General features: G+C 37.5%; 1 protein-coding gene and 1 long non-coding RNA gene across 3 annotated transcripts; one reads left to right on the top strand and one right to left on the bottom strand.

Annotated features, from left to right (window-relative positions):
- Positions 1-419: 419 nt before the first annotated feature.
- Positions 420-12,432, top strand: LOC112562107. 2 transcript variants are annotated; one of them, XR_003098786.1, is made up of 5 exons: positions 420-592; positions 1,270-1,471; positions 1,775-1,902; positions 7,432-7,530; positions 12,085-12,432. It is a non-coding gene; the product is annotated as an uncharacterized LOC112562107 (long non-coding RNA). The 2 variants fall into 2 exon arrangements; XR_003098785.1 differs by lacking the exons at positions 420-592; positions 1,270-1,471 and having other exon boundaries at positions 1,617-1,902.
- LOC112562106 (EF-hand calcium-binding domain-containing protein 5-like) lies at positions 4,078-22,374 on the bottom strand. Its single transcript, XM_025235120.1, is given in 23 exon segments — positions 4,078-4,958; positions 5,475-5,571; positions 5,850-6,046; positions 6,049-6,075; positions 6,635-6,885; positions 7,406-7,659; positions 8,091-8,225; positions 8,867-8,960; positions 9,618-9,790; positions 10,120-10,248; positions 10,552-10,700; positions 11,360-11,516; positions 11,983-12,176; positions 12,441-12,566; positions 13,238-13,390; positions 14,314-14,386; positions 14,654-14,718; positions 15,300-15,396; positions 17,322-17,477; positions 18,898-19,035; positions 19,449-19,608; positions 20,389-20,963; positions 22,251-22,374. Coding segments are annotated over 22 exon segments (3,528 nt in total). The 5' UTR covers positions 20,949-20,963; positions 22,251-22,374; the 3' UTR covers positions 4,078-4,815.
- Between the last annotated feature and the right edge of the window lie 36 nt (positions 22,375-22,410).

Genomic DNA, 22,410 nt, shown 5'->3' with positions numbered 1-22,410 from the left:
AACCTTTTCGTTATCTACACAGGTTCCTAATCAGCTTAATCATCTAGAACTCGCACCGACAAAACAAACATGTACCACATGTTGATAGTGCTCTAGCCAAACAAACAAACAACAAAAACAAACAAACAAACAAACAACAAAAACAAAAGCAAACAAACAAGAAACCCAACAAAAACTGTCAATTCAGTTGTCAACCACTGTAGGTGTTTGTATGTATATATACAGCTAGTCCCTGCTAGTCCGGACTAAACACTGCTATACCCGACTAACTAGTCTCCTCATTAGCAAGTTGCACTGCTGTGGACTAATTAAGCTAATAACTAATTACCAACTGTTGGTTTTACAAAAACCTTCACAGGCTTCCACAACGAAACGAGATTGTCACACGGGAGATCACTCTCATCTCTCATCTCGAAATGGCAGACGCCAAGTGCGAGAAAGCCAACTTGGAAAAACTGGTAAGTCTGTGGATAATAGTGACAGTCGCTGCTCTTGTCGAAGTTTCGAACGACGGACAGCAGCAGAGAGAAGCAGAAGAAAGATGTGGTGAGGACGGTGTGCCCAATCGTCGGAAGGACGATCAATGCTTGAGGTAAATAAACTGTTTATTAATTTTGTTGCATGTAAACAACCACAAACGTAATGGATAAAATATTTTTGGATAGGTGGATTCAGTTTGGAAAATAAAATATCGCTGTGGCTGATACTGATTGCTACTTTAAGGTAACTGAGAAATAGAAGGACCGCGAGCAGAGAGAGAGAGATGCCCACAATGTAGATCCTCCCTGTACAGGAGGAGGTCCACAACCTCAGACTGCAGAGTGGATTGATGCAATCCTGAGTGTGTCTAAGTTGCATAATCATGTTATTTTACATTAACATGTTACTCTCAGCTCTTGTTCTTGTTATGTGGTTTCTCTTTGTGTTTTCTGTATTTGATTGGTCTCTTTTCTTTTACCGAGAACGGCGCATCTTCTCTCTTCCGATTCAGCTCGTGCAGACGGCGCTATTTTTTTAGAAACACTGTCCTTTCGTCACTTCCTGTTTTCTTTACAAATCCAGGTGTGATTAAGAGAAAAACAATATAATATTTCTCGTGCCTCTTTGTCATAAAATATCCTCGGAATATGTTTTTGTGATATTTAATGTTCTATTTCCAGCGATTTTCGCTGAGCGCTCGATCAAGTATGAAATCACGCTTTACGTTTATGGCTGACTAAAATTAGATTGCAATTATATATTGAGAATATTTGTCAACAATTATTTTAGGGAGGATGAAAAACAAAAGTTGACCAACACTGTAACTTAATTTCTGACGTCATTAAGACTGCAGCCAATGAGAGAGCTTCAACCACATTAACAAGCCATTGCCATGACGTCACGGGAAATGTTGCCAGCTTTCACCAGTTGCCAAAATGGAGGCTTGAGAGACTTCTGTTCTGGGAACATAGTAGTTTGCTCGCAATTTGCAGTAAGTTAAGTCAGTTTAAGATTAACTCTGCTCTAGGATTAAGCCCGCTTAGCTCCACACCACAAACATACCGACTGTTTTTTCAAAGGACGCATACATACATAAACAATGCATGTTTGTTTTTCTCGCAAAAAAAACATTAAATGTGCACACGCTCTCTCTCTCTCTCCATCACTCTGTTACTTTATACACACGAGCACTCGATCATGTGTTTTGAGAAACAAATTAAGTTTATCTTAGCGCAGTTGTGCGACTTGTAAATAAAACAAGTCAATCATTGTCATCGTCCTGGTCTGTCTGTAGCCGGGGTAGCCATATGTCACACGCTGCAACCCTCGGTTCTACACTGGGCTTATAAACATTGTCGGGCAGGACTTGTCACCCCTCCTCACCCCACCCGACTCCTTCTGACGTGTGTCGGCGTGTCCGGGGTAAGTCTCACTGCTCTGTTAAATATACTTTACAATAGTCGTCCCTCCATTTTTTGAAGTGTTTCCTAAGTAGTTAAAACTCAGAACTGAAAAAAAAGTAAAATTTGAAGCTCTGCTTGAAGCCGGTTGGTCGCCATATTGATACTCGTATAAAGTGATATCATCCTAAAAGTGTGCGGCCTGCCACTGTCGTATTTCCGTAAGCTGTTACCGTTGCAGACTTCATTTCTTTTAACGGCTTAATCATTTCTTTGATTGCGAAACAGGAAATAGGTTTCAGTTTGTCCACCTTTCATGTCTATGAATTATGCGACCCTTTGAGTAGTAAGATGGCTGCTTTGTGGCTTCAACAAGTTTTATTACAGAGCTCGTGCAGGGTCCGTCCAGTAAATTTAGTCACGTGACTGGCGACGTTCACAGACCAGCACATATACGTCCACACGGACGCATTTCCTGTAAACCGTTCGCATGTCCGCCTGCAAGACATCTCTACAAGAAGTTTCTCTTTCCCCAAATTAATGTCAGACAGGCCCCAGGATGTAATGCTGACTCACGCAAACTCAGATTGTTATATGCAAGCACGGATCGTACAGTCGTTGTAAGGAACTGCCATGAGGGGCGGAGGATGGTGGAGGAGTGAAGGAGGGGGATGCGATGGCTAGACTTGTTCAATGGCTAAAAACTCCTGCTACGTGACTGCAAGAATGAAGCCGCATGCTGCTGCACTGGTCTGAACATTCATTCAGGACATTGCAACTAATTGCACTCAGCAAAACCTCAGTCTCATCATGGCGAGAGAGAAAAATCAACCTTGAAATATACACTGGGCAAGAGTTGTTTCAAGTCACTTAGAAAGAGCTTAGCAGCAACAGCGAAGAAACAAAAAATAAAGTGACCCCCAAACAGAGTTTGCAGAAAAAAAAAACACTTATTCACACACGTACAGACCTTATTCTATTCTCTAAGGAAGTGTAAAAGTACCCTCCCCCGCCTTAGATATATATACATCACCAGTGTAAGTTTTTTTTTTTCGTTTACTACCATTTTGAAAGAAGGGCTGTGGGAAAACTTCACATAGGAACCTTTCATCATCATCTCAAAGAAGGAAGAAGATAATGCTTTGTCATGAAGTGGTCTTGGTAGGGTCAGAGGACAATAAAAGGGTACGTGGCTGGCCTGTTGATCTTAGGGAGGGGCTCAGGCCGGAGACTCCCCCTGACCAAGGGTGTCTAGCACTGGTGGCGTGATGGCACAGCGGTTGTGCTGGCGGAAGCAGAGCTCAGTACCTGCACTGTTCACAATCAGGAAACAGGGAGACGGGGTGAGGGTCACGCCTAAGTCATTCAGAAGACCGAGAAAAAACAACTCATCAACCTTTCTGAAAAATTGAAGATATAACTTGCCGAGAGAGAGAGAGAGAGAAAAAAAAAAAACAATAGAAGGGCTAATAAAAGAAATGGCATTTTTGTGTTCAAGGAACCGTATAGCTTCCTGCACACTATGCCATACCGGTGCGCGGTAAAAATATAATTATGCGATCGAGTATATATATATATAGTAGATCGAACGACTCGCATCTCGGTCAGGCATGAGAGTGTTAATGAATTCATTGGAAAGGAATGTTGGCTAAATAAACTACATAAATGCCAGATAACAGGTTGATTTTCAGGGAGGAAAGAGAATATCTTTAAACTTAATAAGGAAAGAAAGTGCGCGCGCGCAAGCAAACACGTATATATATATACTCCCCGAAATATTTCGTACGTGTGATTGCGTGTCGCACTCGCGTTCCGTGAAAGACAGCGAAGTGGAGAAACTAGAGACAGGTCAATGAAGGTCGTTTATCCTCCAAATCTGCTTGTCGATCTTTGGCAGTTTTTCAGACACAAACGATTAAAGACAGTGAGAGAATTAAACGAATAGAGTGAAGGACGGTCGAAGATCGGGGAGTAGAAGGAGAGGAGATAGGGAGGGAGAGAGAGTGAGAGACAGTTTGTGAGGTTGTATTTTACTAGAGCTATATAAGGTTGCTACTGTCAAGTGAAATATGTGGGCGCAATTAATGGCTGGTAAGGTCAAGAGCTATTTTTCATGCAGCACTTGTTTCTATGGCATTTCAAAAAAAGTTGTTGCAAGCAATTTATGCGAACAAGAAAATGAAAAAAACTTGTTGTATGTGAAGTGCATATAAAGCATAATTTAATAGCAATAGTGAATTGCTAAAAATATATATATAAATATTTTAAGTAGACAATATGTATGACCTTTAATTGCATCATTTAATTTACCATCTTTTTAACCTGACCACACTAACAAAAAAGTCCTTAAATGGTAAACTTACAAGTGTAAACATTTCCAAAACAAATTCTGCATTTTCCATGGACAGTAGCTATAAATGTCTGAGGAATCTGTCTACCCATTAGGTTGCTTTCGATCTAAGTCCACTTCCGAAACCCAAGAGAAGGCTTTCATGATGTAGCTATGCACACTACAGATGACATACAAGATACATAGAAATTATTCTGACCAAAATGTAAAAGGAGCTCTTTTACTTAGATCATCCAAACATATTTGATATAAAATAATTTACTGGTCGTGAAGTGTTTGTCAAAAAATGTTTTTGTTGACTGTAAACACGGCCATCCACGGCCATCATAAGCATCATTGCAGACCTCCATTTAAAAACGCCAGTTCACAATATTTTACAAAAACTGTACCTGCCAGAGTCTTTGAGCTAAATCTCGGCCTCTTTAAAAAAAAACCAGTTAAACACTGCAGTAGTTCTATGGATCTTCACAACGTCCATCAGAAGTGCTTCATCATTGATCATCTTCTGGATTTAGGTTTTCCTCCTGATCTTGATCTTCATTGGCATCTTCCTCTTCATCTTCTTTAGCAGCAGGCAATGCATGGTCACTCGTAGCAGTTAACTCCTTCATCGCTGTTTTGTCTCATTTTCCTTGTGTGCTCAATGAGGGAGAGACAGACAAAAACCCAGTTGTAAAGATACTGGGCTGGCAGGGAGCCATGCTTGGCCACTTCGCCATGAGGAACCTCTGCACAAAAAACAGTAGACAAAAAATTCTGAGGTAAAACACAATCAAAATCAGCAACTACACAAGTCCAACTTGCACCACCAGACCGACTCAAACCTGCAGGAATCTCTGACAGCTATTGTTTGTGCACGCAAAACCCATCAATAATTCCACAGACACATCTACACTTTTGCTGAAATCAGCTGTCTGTTGCATTTTTCAACATTTGCTTGGTTACCTTTGGTGATGTGCATGTGAAAACTTCACAGTGTTTAAGATTTAAGGAAATAATTTTAAGTTTACTCAGTTCCTCTTCCAACTAATGTCATGTCAAGCACAAGGACTGTTCTGTGCAAAGTGTCTTGTACCAGTAATCTCACGTGGCTTGGATTCTTCTACTTGAAACATCAGATTTAGTTACTGCTGACTAAATAACCCAGGTCTTTTAGTGAAGGATAAGTAAGTACCATGAATCAAAGAAAACAAGGTGATTTGGGGTATTTTCTTTTTTGTCAAACAAACAAATGGATAAATTACCTTTCAAGTAATTTTCAATGACGCTTGGTGAGATCAGCTCATCTGCTGAGGTAGGGTCATACTGCTGTATATTCTGGCTCAGATCACTGTCGATGTACTGTGTGCATAGAAAATAGCGCACATTAGAGCTTTCATATCTCAATTACCATGTCCTACCTCAGAAAGCTCTGCATATTTCAGTGTTCTTCGTGAATTTGTGATCGTATCTAGAGACTGAGAATGAACGCCATATTTTATGCATGCAATAATTGCATGCAAACACTTAATCTCCAACATGAATTTATGAGCTAATACAACAAACAATTCACATACTAAGACTCATATTCCATTATTTAACCAGTGACAATGAGAACCAGGATCAAATGTTTGTCTTACAGATTTTATTGTATTCCAGTCATCAAACTCTCCTTGTTCAGCCAAATCTTGGTAAAAGATGGCAAGCGTGGCTCTTAAGATATGCAGCACTATTTCTGGTGGGCTGTAATAGGCCTTCAGTTCCGCATAGGCTCTGTTGTCCAGTTTGGACACGTTTTCCCTGAGTTCCATGAGCATCAGGCGGTCAAACATGATTCCATACGTGTTTCATCATCTTTCTCAGCATCTGCAAAAACAAGAGCTTGTATCCCGAGGCTGGCTGAATATTAAAATTACATTAAGAAGTTACCTATAAAAGATCCTTGCCTCCAAATAAGAAATGTGGAGCTATTCTGACAGACGTGACCTCTTACCCTTATGCTGATCTCTGTGCCAAGCAAGAGTACGTGTATCACATTTCCTGAATTTGTTTTAACAATCTCTTGCATCTTATGCAGCCATTGCCACCTAAATCATGAAATAATGAATACCAGTTTGGTTTTGGAAAAGGGGCTCCTGGAGGTAGGTGGCTGTTAAGGAATGACCAAAATTTATTTCCATCATATCCCTCACACCTCTCAGATTTTGAGATTCAGCCCACATTAGATACAATACTCAAAGCATATATTCATAAGCACTAAATCTCACTTGAAACAAACTCCCATCAGACAGCTCCTGAATAAGATCACCTCTACTAAACAGTATTAGTAACCAATAAGTGAAATGAATTCCCTGTGGAGTGGAAAGATAGGCTGACCAGTAATAAGAGTAGCCAACTGAATATTATGAAGAATACAAAGACTAACCAAGAACCTGAAGCCGTTCTTCCCCTTCAAACTCGCGTATGATCTCTTTGTATGCCTGCTGCAGTAGCCTCAGCATCCTCTGGGTCTCCTTGTTCTCATGGTCAGGCAACTTACGCATGGGCCCCAGGCTGAGGTCCACCACAGCTTTAGCCTTTCCTTCATCATTCCGCAGCGGAAATGCCAGATGGCGTTGACCATAAGCATCAGCAGTTACAGTCTCAGAATTGTCCACACACTTGAAAAGGTAGTCCCTACAATACATAATAAAATCTACGTTCAAATATTCTCTCTGATAAAATATACAATTAACGACAATCTGTTCCAGCTGCTCACAAAAATGTCAAAATGCAGAACATCATTCATTCCCTTGTCAAAACTTGGGCAATAAAAGCACAATTTATTTAATGATTTCTGAAACATTCAAATACTTCACAGTTAGAAAGTTGTTACAGAAAACAAGTCAACATTTTCCTTTATTTCCTCAGTTTACACCATTGTTTTGACCACTTGTATGACCCCTATAAATGTATGAGAGAGTATGTGTATAATGTATGTATGTGTGTGTTACAGTGCATGTATATGTTTCTACACAATTTTGTGACAGTTTGACAATATCGCTTTTTATGACAGAAATATAAAAGAAAAGGCATCTCCATATTGTTCCATTATGTATGTGCACTACTGCTATTTCCCTTCTAGAACAAATAACCTCTCGGTAAGAAGTCGTTCCTGACTATGATTCTGTGTGTTTGCCAAGCAGTAATGTCACACCTGAAAAGATTATCTTTCCTTTCCAGTCGTACAGCCGGGTCTTTGAGCTGGATGGGGAATCCCTTGTCATCAGTGGTCATTATGCGACGCAGTACAAAGTCCTGAGCTTTGCTGGGCTCAACCAGGTACACCATGATTTCTGCAACATTTAGCGCACGCCGCTTGATCCAAGATATGGCACTTTCTGTAATGCGCATAAGCTTGCGCCGCAGTTCAATGATGTGGTAGGCAGTGGAGAAGGTCTGTGCAATACCCTGAAATGACATCCAATGATACTGGGTGCATCTCTCAAACCTATTTTGTAGTATCATTAACTTCAGTTCTACATCAGAAAAGCACCAGCCTTGTGTCAAATACTATAAGACTTTCAGTTGTGCCTTTGTTTCATGTTACTTAAATTAATGTTTCATCTGTTCCATTCCTTACTTGACAAGTTCATTGTTTTTATCTGTATTGTATATGCACCACTTCTTCCAGACTTGCCTTGAACTATATTTCAACTTTAAGAAATAGTACACAAGAAAATCTCAATAAAGCTTTCTTCTTTCTAGGCAACTCCTTTCCACTCTCCCATCATGTACCACAAACGTGCAAGGCTTGAAGTCAATTTACAATCAAGTAAACAAAATACGCGCTAATTCTCAGGACTAAAGTTAATACTTTTTCCTAGTTCCCCAGTACAGACCTGGAAAAACTGTACTTCATGTGTGATGAAGATGGCCTTGGAGTGTGGGTCTGACAGGGTGTCTATGCCTAAAACACCAAAGACACGTTTCTTGCGATCTTTCAACGGCAGTGCTATGAAAGACCCCTCTCTCTCCTGTAAACAAACATCATTAAAATTCATAAGAAATTGCTAATTTGCTTTTTAATTTAGTTCAGTTTGACATGGCTGTGAGGAGCAGAAAAATATTTCTATAAATTGGTATACATTAGTATTTGCTTAAATGACAAATTGTTTCATCTGTCAGGGTTAGGGTTAGGGTTAGGTTAGGTCAGGTCAGTAAAGTTGATTTCATCATCATCATCATCATCATCAAGATGTTTGTACCGCATGAAATCCGCGAACATGGCCAGGCTGTCTAAACTTCTTATTGCCAGGCCATGGATTTGGAATACGACTGACAAGGGAAAGGCACACATATGCATACAAGTACACATGCACACACACAATCTTAACCATGGACAACACATGACTAGAGTCAGAATGAAGTTACTGCAAGAGGTATTTCCAAACCATGAAATCTTGAAACTTGCACAAGCTAAATTCTTGTAAGAATGACAGTGAGTTCTATAGTTTGGGTCCATCATAAATAAAGGATTGTTTGCAAAACTTTCAGTGCAAACTTTTACACATGTAAGATAGTATTGTCTGCCAAAAAACAAAAATTAATTATCCTTATATAACCAAGCATTTGTGACCATAAACTACAGACAAGGACAGCTGCTCGAGACACTGACTTCAGGTGAGCGGTTGACATTCCAGAACTGAATGTTGCCATGGGTGTTGACACGAGGGACATGAACTGGCTGGCCACTTTCCACAACAGCAAAACTGTCAAAAACAAAGTAAAAACCAGGTGCTACATGCACATATTTCTAAAACTTCAAACTGTCCTAAAGAAACATATTTAGTAATGCTTTTTTAAAAATTGCTCCTATACCATTTACATGCATTGCACACTCGCACATGAAAGATGTGATGATGGGAATGAAAGTCTGGCATAGGCACTTTTATCATATTTCAAACAATTTTAGTTTTTAAAAGTTCTTAAACTGTGTTGCACATCATGTTTATAATGAAACTGATTATCTTAATAGATTAATGACCTAAAAATGTTTAAAATTATAAATGTGTTGTGTGGCTGGCCCCAGATATTTATGACGCAGCCACTGCTTGTCACACACACACACACTCTTGAACCTGCTCTTAGATTTGCAACTAAAGGGGGATTAACTTAATATGGAAATGGGCCCTGCCATTGTCTTAAATAATGATACAAAGCAATTATAATAATACAGTGCCTTAAAACTTAAAATTAGAAATAAAGAACCTAGATTTGAAAAATATGTTGGCAGGATGGTGAAGCTAAAAAGGAATGAAATAAGAGTTCAAATACTGCAACTATGGCTGACATCATGAGAGCCTTAAACACAAAATCTACCTGACAAACTATTAATGTACTCTCTGTGTTACAATGGTGTCACTTACCTGACTCCTTTCATATCTTTGTAAAGAATTTGGTTTAGAACATAGACCGAGTCCTCTGGAGTACATGCTGTGTACCTCAGCATAACATCACCACGTTCTGGTTCTGTGGTGTTGCGCTCGAGAAGAGCAATGTTAGCACTGATTCGCTTTTCTCCTCCATGAGCTTCAGCATCCTGCCAACAACAGTTACATGTATTATCAAGTTTCATTTGAATAAACAGGTATAAGAATATATTCTGCAAAGCATATTCATTCCTTTCTAAACAGTAAGTGTGCATGAAAGTCTAAATAGCTAGGTAGTTCTTAGTAAACATTATTCACACTGTTTAAAGAATGTACACACACACAGACACACATGCATGCATGTGTGCACATGCACATCCATACCAATACAAGTACATGCATGCATTCATGCCAGTGTACAAAAATCCTGACAGGTGGTAGAATGATGACATGAAGAGGAGACAGAAAGAAAGGATTAAGGTGGCTTTAGAGAACTTACTCTGTACAAAGCCTGAAAGACAGCTTTGTAGACAGGTTCCAGATTAATACCACTGGTTTCTGCAGCTGTAATGATCTGTTGCAGCCACTTTTTGCGGGCCTCACCACGCACCTTTTCTGCATATGATCTCTGTTATGAAATTAGTTTATGATAGAAGTTAATGTTCAATGTAAACTATAAGTACATCAGATCTTATTTTGCACACAGAAGTTTTGGTCACTAGTGAATAGCTTTCATTTAAGTGATAATCTTTTCAGTCTCCTTAAACAAAGACATCTTGATTTTTTGACAAGCACATTTAAAAAAAGTACATGCATATATGTACTAATCCTGATGTATTAGAAGTGTTACATTGTACGCTACAGATAAATAAAGCAACTTTGATGGGAAAAACAGTTCTATTTGGTGCTTTAAATAACTAGCTATTAATACCTCCACACTGTTTGTAAGAAATTCAACAAAATATTCAAATGTATCTCTTCCAGGAATGTTTCCAACAACTAAATCGACAAATGTGCTGAACTCTTGTTTACTCAGGCGGGTATCATGATACTTTGACTGGATCTTCAGCTCCTCACGAGCTGCAGGGAAAAGAAAAATAACGTGAAATACTTTTGCAAAAAGACAGAATGATGGATTCTGGTAATTTCAAGTCATTTGAAATTAGAAAAAATAAACCAGCTTCTCAAATAACTGTGGCCTCAGCCTTGTAGTTTTCTTAGAGTGATTACATATAGTTGATAAATCAGAGTTCTACCAGAAACAAAACCTACGAATGTTAATGCCCCCTTCTCAGTCATTACTGCATGTTGTGGTCAATTTTTAAGTATCTCGCTTGATCAATGGATCAGTTCGCAAGATTTAAAAAGGCGATTTAAAATATGTAGCCTTAAGAAACAACACAATGAACGAGTATTAATGAAATGTTAGTTATAATAATAAAAATGAACATTTTACATATAGTGCTTTTCCAATGATTTGCTCAGAGTGCTCTACAGAAGGGATATACAACAGTAAAATACGTGAATGACCAACAACCATATTGCACCCATATTCACATATAACAGACACACTCACTTCTACAACAGAAACACCCAGTCACACAAAAATAAATACAGACATTATGCACACTCATGTCAGGACAGGGGCACAGTGAAGTCATTCTGAAAAGATGTGTACTAATTTTACGATACTACGCAAATTGAGACTGACCATTGTGATTTTTCTTCAAAACATATACCTTTAGTAATAGCTTCTTTTTCTTGACCATCTTTGTATTTGACCATGACATCTACCACCTCATCCAGGTCAAGGTAGCCAGAACCATCATTATCCCATTTTTCAAAGAGGGCATTCAGCATTAATTTTCGGTTAGCAGATAAAGCCTCCTTCCTGGCCTAAAGTCCAGAAATGAATCATAGTTGGCTTTAAAGCAGCAGACTCATCTTAGCAATGGAAAAAGCATTCAAGCATTGTTGAAAGTTAAAAGCAAAATGCTCAAGTACCCTGCACATCTCTAAAACCAAAGCAAATGAAACAAAATATGAAAGAGCCATCCTTCTTGACTGCTGACTTTAACATTGTAACTCCAGTGAGCAAAATAATTTAAGCAGCAGCTTACAGCTTCAGTTTATCTTAGTTTTGCAGCCTCTTTTATTGTATTTAGTTTACTTTGGTTCACAGTGTAGGCGCTCATGATAAAGTCTTACATTCTAAACTACTAAGAATGCCAAAAGCAAATGACCAAAACTATGACTGAATCTCAAAATGTTGTGATCTGAGCATATTATCATGATATTTAAACATTTTAAAAATACATATATGCCATATTCAAAGTATTGTTTTTATTGAAGATTTGCTTACTCTAATAAGTCTCTTGATCTTTTCATCCTCTGTCTCTTCATAACCCTCTCGGAGGAAAGCCACAAGCTTTTCAAAGATTCCTTTGTCTGGATTTTCTCCTAGGAAGGTCTCTGTCAGCTGGACAAATTGGGAGACGTTCAAGTTGTCTTCATCAAATGCTGATGTCTGTGACTGGCTACGTGCAAGGCTCAATCCTGCCATTCAAAGATTTTTTTCATTTAAGATGTGTTCATGTTAAAATTCATATTCATTTCAAGCTGTAAAGAAAAATAGTCAAAATTTTGCCACTCAATCAAAAGTAACACTTAAGAAAAGTGAAAAGCTTTGCAATCCTTGAGGTAAAATGTCTATGCAATTTTTTAATGAAGATTTTCTGATATATTGTTGAATTCCTGATGTTTCATCGGAACCAAAGAACTGGTTGTGAAAAAGCATGAAAAAGTTGAAAACTACAGCACCTGTTATTTCTCTCTCAAATGTGGTGTCTTGAGCAAAAGTAACACTGGCACGCTCCATAATGGATGTGGAGGCAGCTGCCTGTGCTACTTTGTCAGATGACTCCTCGGTCTCCTCGTTCTCTAAAACTACAATAAAAAGCAATCGAAAAATAATTTTTTGTCAGATTAATAAATTATATTTACACATAAAAATTGTAAACCAATGTCACATATTTTCATAAAATTACATATGCTAGAGCAAAGGATAACACAAATGATATTAAATTAAGAGCAACCAAAACCATCAAGATTTGCGTTAATAACAAAAATTGCTACAAGATTCAAAATACTGGAAAGATGGCATTCTACATAATTAATCATTGTGTAAAAGAAAAAAGTTAATAGTTAAACAGAGTAATTACAAATAAAATTATATTCTGATTTATTGACTAAAAAGTGTTTTAATCATATGTGATGTGATTTATGCTTCGCTACAGAGAACAGAAAATGGAACATTAATTTTTAGTTGAAGAGAACACATGAGACATCTTTTACTGAAGAGTGCAGACAGTATTAATTGCTGAGCATTGTGTTAATTTGTAAAAAGTATACACAGTTCATCCATAATATCCTCGTCTCTATATGCTCTTTATCTACTGATCGTTCCTGCTATACACACCTGCATCCTCCACTTTTTATACGTACCATACTTGCCTCATTCTCTTATTATATTCACCTGAATCCTTCTCTTACTATACACACCTAGTTCCTTCTCTTGCTATACATAGGGTACTTGCCTCTTCTCTTACTATATTTACCTGCATCTTGAGCAGCTGAGGTATCCCCCTCTTTTCCCCCCATTTCCTCTGTCTGGTCAGTTTGAGAGATGTTTCTCTCTGTTGCTGATTTCACTGATTGCAGATTCTCAGAAGTATCCTCCACTGAAGTAGTTGTATCATCCTCCTGTTTATCTGTTTTTTAAACTTTTTTATCATCATCATTACCTCCAAGTTTCTCTGAGTCAGTGGATAACATGCTGACCTCTAATGCTGATCCAGACAGTATCATATAATGCAAACAGTTTGGCTATCATCAACAATCATAAACATCACAACATAGCTAGGATTAATCCTTTTATGCATCATTGTTTATCAAGACAAAAACTACGTTTTATGGCTGAATAGTATACTTATGCTTATAAGCAGGTTCTAATGCAAAACTCCATACATTGCACATCTGCAAATGACATTTACAGAATGTATATGAAGTAAATAATAGTTTGATAGGATCCACAGACGCACCCCAAATAACTCAATTCAGATATGAACCCCTTTCTCTTTTGTGATTTTAATACCTTTGTTTTGTAATAACATAGTGTTTCAGTTTCTTCTACCTAGAACAAGCGTGAGATGTAAAAATACATCACCATTGCTTATTCTGTTATTGTAAATGAAGATTTGTCATTTGTTATTCTCTCCATCTTTTTTACAGATTTATGACACTCTCCATCCTTACTGTTTGTTGCTTGATTCCTTTTTGAGTCTTCTATGTTTATCTTTTATTACTTGTCTGCATAGTTGTTTCTCCTTGTTATGTCCTTTATCTGTCCATGTCTTTCTACTTGTCCTAAGCACTGCATGAGAGCATGCTCCTTCATAAGAGTGATTATGTGTTACATAAATCAAATGTTTATTATTAGTATTAACTTTTCCAGATTCTATTTTGATCCCTGAACCTTCCCCCTGCTTCCTCCCCCCCCCCACAACAATTTCTCACTCATTTTAGCATCTTGTTTCTGTATATCACTTGCTTTGGAAATGCCACAATCTTCCCCATTGCCTGCTGCAGTAAATGGCTTTCCGTTACAATTACATGGTGACAGATATTTGCTCACCTTTGTCTATTTCTGCCTCTTCATTCTCATTGAGACTGCCATCTCCTTCCTTAGCTTCCACCACAGGGCTATGTGAAATAATCCAAAACTGAATCACTGGCAGTTATCACTTCAACGAGAATATATTCAATATATTGGAAATACAGAATATTGCAAATTATGGCCACAAAGAATGTGTTTCATAAACAGTTATAAGGCATTCTTTTTGAAAGGATGATGACCCCCCAAAGACTTTCTTAATTATCTTCAGCTTCTCTTATCCTACTACGCTTCCCCCTTGCCTGCTGCAGTAAATGATTTTCAGTTACCATTACACGATGACAGATATTTGCTCACTTTTGTCTATTTCTGCCTCTTCATCCTCAATGAGGCCGTCCTCTACTTCATCAACTTCCACCACAGGCCCTGTGTGAAATAATCCAAAACTGAATCAACTGGCAGTTATCACGAGAATATATTCAATATATTGGAAAGACAGAATGTTGCAAATTATGGCCACAAGGAATGTGTTTCATAAACAGTTATAGAGCATTCTTTCTGAAACGATGATGACCCCCAAAACACTTTCTTAATTATCTTCAGCTCCTTTTATCCTACTATACATAGCTTATTAAAGCACAAATGCCAACATTCATTTATAATTATTATAGACAATGTAGTTAAAATAGCTTTCAAAGGCATTTAACTAAGTGTGCATAATCTTCAAAATGAAACCGTGCCACCTTTCAAAGTTTTAACTTTAAACAAATTTTCAAAGAGTTGCTGAAGCATTCTGTGAAGGTATTACTACAAGAGGAAAAAATATACAGAAAATTTGATGCATACTTTATTGTCAAGTATAACAAGGTTCAGATGCGTGCTATAATGTTGTGTCTAGGAACCACAAAGTATGTTTATCAGCAATTGCATCAAGTCCAACTGATGCATGTTTCACTGTCAACAACACTGAGCTACAAGCAAAATGACAAACAAAATAATTAACATACACGTGCGAGGGTTGCACAGGGTGTCCCTCTTGTCCTCAAATATGTCCCAAAATTGCTCGAACAAGCTCAAAATGCGGTGACGGTCCAGCAGGCCAATCTGACAAGAAGAAATCATTGCATTTTCATCTTCATACTTTCACCTTTGTACCTTCATCTTTGCAGTTTCATCTTTGTCAGTTATTTTAACAGCAGGAATGGTGCTTTGACCAATTTTAAGTATCCTTTATGATTAAAGCCATAGCTCAGTCAATACATCTCATAAATGCATTTGCGTATTACTGTCTGAATGCTTCTTTTCACACTGCCATATGCAAATCCTGTACTCCAATGACATATGTTGGTTGTGATGGGTCTGTTCATTAACATAATAAAGTAAATATATATATATATCCCAAAATGTACATCCCAATATTTAAAATAAAACTTTGTTGATTTTTATTTTACTCCAAGTAGAAAGATAAGCACTATCAATATATATATATATCTTATTTATATATATATCAAAAACACAAAAGTTTTGTAAATATGCACAAATATCAGAACCAAATTCTGTACCACACACAGGTGAATAAAAATTGTAAACACTCTTGGTTTCAACATAAGCAGTTAATGTCTTCAGTCAAACAGTCCGTGAATTCAACAACAGGTATGTTCAAGCAACTTCTATAGATGCTTTTCTTTCATTCCTTTTTCTGTGATGACTGCAAAATTATTTGTAAAACTGGAGTCAGGTCCTAGATTGAGCATCCTTCATTCCAAATGGTCTCTTGGTAGTTTTGTAGTGTTTACAAAAAATGAGGTGAAGACATTATGGTGGTGTTACACAGAAAGCAAGGTATTCACTGGGTTGATGGGATCCTTCTTAGCTGAATTTTGACGGTGCACTCTGTGATCAGCGAAGGTGATAACATGAGACAAAGCAAAAGAAAAACACAGGACCTAGTGATGACTGGGATAAGTGATAAAAACACCATTATTGAATCAAAGCAGTGGTTGACATGATAACTACTTTCCAAGGCACACAGATATACATGCCACTGGGGGAAGGGGGGTTCATGTTATGAGTCCTAAGCATTTTTCTTGGGGAGAGAACCTATAATTTGAGTGTTATAATTAAGTGGACAGTTCTTCAATGCTGAAATTATGCCTGTCCTTCACACAGCATCTCCTTCAGTAAAGTTAAGTTAATGGTTCCATGGTTTCCCATTAAACTTTTATTAATAGTAAACTTTTTTTACAAACATGAAAGATCAAAACAAAGTTTTCTCATATAATCACAATCCTCATTCACTTGTCTCTAGATAACTCACAAAAATTACATGTCACATACATAATACAAAGACACTTCCCCTTAATTAGACAAGAATATACAGGCTTGATTTACAAGCCACAGTGGTACACCACAAACATACTTAACAATTGACCTCCAATAATTGCTAGTCCAGAGATTTCCTGCACCAGTGTTAAGTGAGCACACTGATAATTTGAGCCTTTTTTATCACCTATGGCAGCACAATCTTTCCCCTCTTATTATAAACAATACATAACATGTCAAGCTTGATCTGAAATATACTGAAAATCTTGAAAGACAATGGTGGTGTATTTCCATGGTAAATGGGGTCAGCTAAAAAAAGGTTCACTAATGGAGAAAATAAGTTCAAGCTAAAAGTTTAGCCTGCATGTTTATGCCGTGGCTGTAAGTGGACAAGAAAGCTGACAGAAGAATAGGCCTGGCTGTTTACAACTGTAAGCAATATGAATGAAAACCTGTGACATAATGAGGAACATCATAATGGGTTAAAGAAAAAACTGATATAAAAAGACAAAGTTGTGTATGGGAGAAAAGTAATTGGTGTTTTACACAGAGCCAGCAACTAACGCTATATCACAACAAGCAGCTAGCCCTGTAAACAGATGCCCCAAGCAAAGAAAGAACAGTATGCCTGAGATGAGATCTGAAACCAGGACTGCCAATCCTCAGTGTTTTGGCGACAGGACAGGACAAGACAAAAGACAACTCACCCCACTATGATCACAGTAGATGAACAGGTTGGTGAGCGCTATACGTCGGTCCTCACGTTCTGCACTAGCACAATATGCTTTGGCACACTCAGCCATGTGCACCATGAACTGGTCAAACATTTCAGAAGAGAGGCTCTCCACATACATGCTCAAATACTGAAAGTGAAAAATACTATCACTGAATTGTTTTCAAAATATCTATTGTATATATTGTATATATATTTCCACACACACACGCACATATATACAATCTGTATATGATAAAATGATACACATAACACACATAATATGATATATTTGAATTTAAAACTCTTCTAGAAGCATTCTATTTATGAAAAACTGGCTCTTTATCTGACTATATGGAAGATAAATGTACAAATTGGCTCATTATCTGACTGTCTGAAAGGTAAATCATCCTGCAAGGGGGAGAACATGAGAAATACACATCCACAGGCAGTAGTCATTAAAAAAAAAAACCTCTTTGAGGAGTCATGAACTGGAATGAGTACTCGTCAAATCCTTTAATGAGGATACATTGGAGGGCCAGTCTGGAACAAGAGTGAATGTAACAATGATAGGCAATCCATAACTGCAAGAAGTGGTGGTACTAAATGCTTTGAAGCCAATGGTTAACATATAAGTTTGGATCACAAGGATTGCTCAAAAGGGGCTAAGGAGCACCCATAGTACAACAGGAAAAAAAGCAACAACTGTAAAGAATTCAGAGTCTCAAGCACTGATTCGTAATCCCATTTGCCAGTTTTCTGGAATGCATAGCAATGAATATAAACAATATTTTGAAGGAAGACACTAAGCATATAAGCTCAGAGACAGGATGATGATTAGGCAAGGCATATATAACACTAACACAACACTGGATCTGTCAAGGCCCAGATTTCCAATGAAACATTGACTCCTTATCTGACTTTATAATATGTAAAGGTTAAAAACTGGCTCATTATCTGTACATTATCTGTAAAAAGTGGCTCATTATCTTAATAAAGGTTAGGTAAATGTGAAAAATATTTAATTATATGTTAGGTGGGTAAAGGTAATAATGAGCTTGTTATCTGACTATATTGCAGGTAAAGACCAAAGGGCCACAGTCTAGATGTTTTAAGGGCAGTGAAAGTGGTCCACTATGTCTAGTCGACATTATGCGGAAAGTGAATCCCAACTCTTTCATTCTGCCTTATTTACCTCTCCTGAATCAGATACCCTTTCCTGCAAAGCAGTTTCTGAGTGAACAGTGAAAGTTTTTTTCCATAGGTTCAAGCAGGCTTCAAGCTATATATGCTGTCACCTTCTGCTCTGTAGTAAGTGTACCAATCACTAAGCTTTGCTTCCTCATCCCCTATAAAATGGTTTGAGTCATAAAGATATAAAGATTGCCTGAGGACCTTCAGTATCTGTATCATGTAATGGTTATTTTCACTGTCTTCTTTAAAAAAAAAGCAAGAACAAAACAATTATCAAAAGAAAGACAGCAATTGAAAAAATATAGTATCCAGCTTGACTGAATGGTTTCAACAACATGAAATAACAATAATAAAAATAAACAAATATGCCTAGTGACCTTTACAAATTCTTTCAGGGTCAGCATGTGGCCACTTTCATCAGTTGGCTCTAATGGATGTCCAAATTTGGCTGCTTCATGCAGTTCTGGAGGAAACTGCTCAGCCACTTCCACAAAAGATCGAAGAGCATTCTGCAGCTATTAAAAAACATATAATATATAAAACTTACATGCACAAAATCTTACTATCTCCAACTCTTGCAGTAAATCTCTTTATTTAAAACTGATTTGAAAATGACCTTCGTTAGCAAAGACACCAATATCACTGACACATCCATGCACCAACACAGACTCTCTATCTCTTACTCTTGTCTATCACACATACATGCATATGTGTATGCACGCATGTTACACACCCTTGTAAACTTGGTAGCATAAAATATATCCTGGGATTAGTTTTCAGTAATTTTCTATCATTATTAGTATCCCAAGTAACAGACATCACAAGCTGCTACAAAAAGACTGATGGCCCTGAGGCTATGTCAGCTTCACTGTAAAAAGTTGAAATGTCCACTTAATAATATTCACACATAAAAAAGATGGCTGTCTACCAGGGAGAGTTCCACGCTGTTACTGCCAGATGGAATATTCCAGTCTTCAAACTGAGTACTTAGAATTTCCTGTCTTCGTTCCTTTTCCATTTGGCGAATGTGTGCCAGCTCTTCTCGCTCAGCTCTTTTGCGCTTAGCCTCTGCTTTGATGCGTGCCAACCTTAGGAATTACAAATGATGTCTTTTATAAATATATATAGATAGATATACAAGGTAGGACCCATACATTGCCTGGTGGTTAGAGGGTCATTTGTCTGAGACCCACAAAAACCTCTAACTAAAAATGTACCTTTGTCTATGCAGCAGAAATATGTACTTGATGTAAAAGAAAAGTAAAGGCCATGGAGTCAATTTAAAAGACTGTCTTCCACATGATAAACACCCTATACATTACAAACCATTTGCATTTACTCTCAAATGCAAATCGTCAACATTCAAATAATCCAAACTGTCGCTCATTTTCTCTCTCTCTGCAGGTAATCTTGTGAATGATGCACTAGCGTGAAGTAGCACACTGTTATCAGAACTTGTTGATCACAGGTGCAGATCGTAGCAGATTATTCATTAATGGATGGGTTTTGGAGGCTGAAATTTACAGGTTAGTTTTATGTCATCTATATCTACTGATATCTGAAAAAAATGCAAACTGTTCAGGTTGGTCTTTAAGACACAGCCACTGCATCCATCAGTGTTTTATACTTTTTAACACACTTGCTGTATCACCCCTATGAAGACAACAGTGGGTGATGTTTGGTTTTTTTATTATTATTGCTGCTCTCAGGTAAAAATTATACCAAGAAACCTATATATTTTTGGAAAGGAGAAAGCTTGAACTTTGCTATAATAGTAATAAAAATTGCCTTCCCTGTGCTTCCCCGGCAAAGGGTGCTATAAGGGTTAAGCATATCAGTAAGCAAAGACAAGCTCAGCTATTACTTACCTGTTATCATACAAGTCATACAGCTGTATCCTCAGCTCTTCTGCAACTTGTCGCAGACCATGGACATAAGGGGAAGCCTCTGTAAAGTTGCTATAACGAGGGTTGTTTCTCATGAGATACTGAGCCAGGAAATTAATTGGGTTAAAATTAGGGTCAAAACCTCCTCCTGCTTCTTTATTCACCAATTTTCTAGTCTCTGCTTCATTAAGCAGCTTTTCCAGTCCAAGAATAAGTGTTGGAAGAACTTTGTCCACTAGGTAAACCCTGATATCAACAGTGGCCTGTAAGTTAGATAACCACTCTTTCGCTAGAACCTCCACAGGAATCTTCCGAGCGATTTTTTTTGCATTTTCATGGGCAATTTTTGCCTCAGTTTTCTTTTCCAAACGCTTTTGTGACAACTGTATCATAGCATTTTCTTCATGCATTTTTTTCCATCGCCTGACACCTGCACTTCTGATTACTGATCTGCTGCTGCCGCTGCCAGGTGTAGTGGTATCTATGTGAGATCCTGCAGAATTTCGGTTAGTATTGCCCAGTGGACTCACAATGGCAGCCATGGTGAAAGATGGTTCCTGGAAAAAAAAAGTATGCATAACTATTTCCTTTAAAAAGTAAGCCATTCCCTATGATTAGGAAAAATAAAATTTATTACTAAATAATTTATTTGCAAGATACCTTAATTATTTCACATAAACAAATAAAAAAAAATGTGTTGAACCAATTCTTTATTGAAACAAAGTATTCCCATCTGTATTTCGTAAATCATATCAAAATACAAATAAAATTACCTGGACAGCCATTTCATTAATACTTAGATTTTTAAGAACAGTTATCCCTATTATAGTTTGTTATTGCGTTTGAAACTTTTTACTGCATTTTCTTTCAGAAACACAATCAGGAAAACATACAAATATATATGCACAGTGAAGATGGCCAAGAACATATATGTAACAGCCAGACGACACATATTACAGACGATATTTCTGAACAGCTAAGGAATAATCAACCTTGACTGAGAGGAAGTGGTAATAATTAAGGGACAACAGCTATATATGAAGCAACATTTGTGAACAATTATATATCTTATCTGTTTCAGGAGGGATTTTACATTGAGTAAATATGTTTAAATGAATTTTTAAACAGGATTTGAGCCATTTATGCACACATTGACAAGAACCCATCAGCTGTTCCTGCCTGATGAAATATATATATTTCCATGAAATATTCCACACTCTAAAGTGCTGCATGTGATGGCTTTGAATGACGTAGAACAGAGGTATGTAACTATAGAGAAATACTTGAATTATCTAACTCTCTGACCAAATGAAACTATATATAGCGCTAATCCATTCACGATTGGTTCTCTTTGTGGCAAGAAAAGACCTGAAGTTCTGAAGGAGAATTTCTGTATATATTCTGGATCTTCTGTGGTGTTGGGTGTACTACCATTCTTGTTTTACTAATTTCCTTGTGCTTTATTAACGTCCCTGATTAACAGGGTTATCGAACATTTGTAAACGTTTATAAAATGTTTAAATGTCATCTGGGGTAATAGCGTACGTACTTAATCTAGCTCCCCTCCCTCCAACTATATTAATTTGTAAAAAAAAATAAAAAAGGTGAAATGATAAAGGTCACCGACACCACCTCCGCAGACTATCATTATCTTGCCACAGTAAATCAAAGCATGAAATATCTTCATTGCCTACAAAGCAACCACCACCCAGCATCCACGCGAACCCTAGTTGCCACTTCTAAATAAAATACGATTGTTGACATTTAGCATGAACATCACTTATATTTAAACAAAACGTAAAGTTTCCTAAGTAACGTAATTTTACATTTATATATGTATAGACCTTCAGTCACCAAGGAAAATAGTCCCAATGAAAATACACAACTAGATCACGGACGAAATTTCGCGGACAGCAGACATCATGTCAGTAGCCATGTCACGGTGTTGGTTGCTAAGAGGAAACATGTTTTGCGCATGCGTTCTCATTCACTTCCTTCAAACTA

The sequence above is a fragment of the Pomacea canaliculata genome, linkage group LG4 (assembly GCF_003073045.1).
Source record: "Pomacea canaliculata isolate SZHN2017 linkage group LG4, ASM307304v1, whole genome shotgun sequence".
Classification (NCBI taxonomy): domain Eukaryota; kingdom Metazoa; phylum Mollusca; class Gastropoda; order Architaenioglossa; family Ampullariidae; genus Pomacea; species Pomacea canaliculata.
This window is presented reverse-complemented; position numbering and strand designations above follow the sequence as displayed.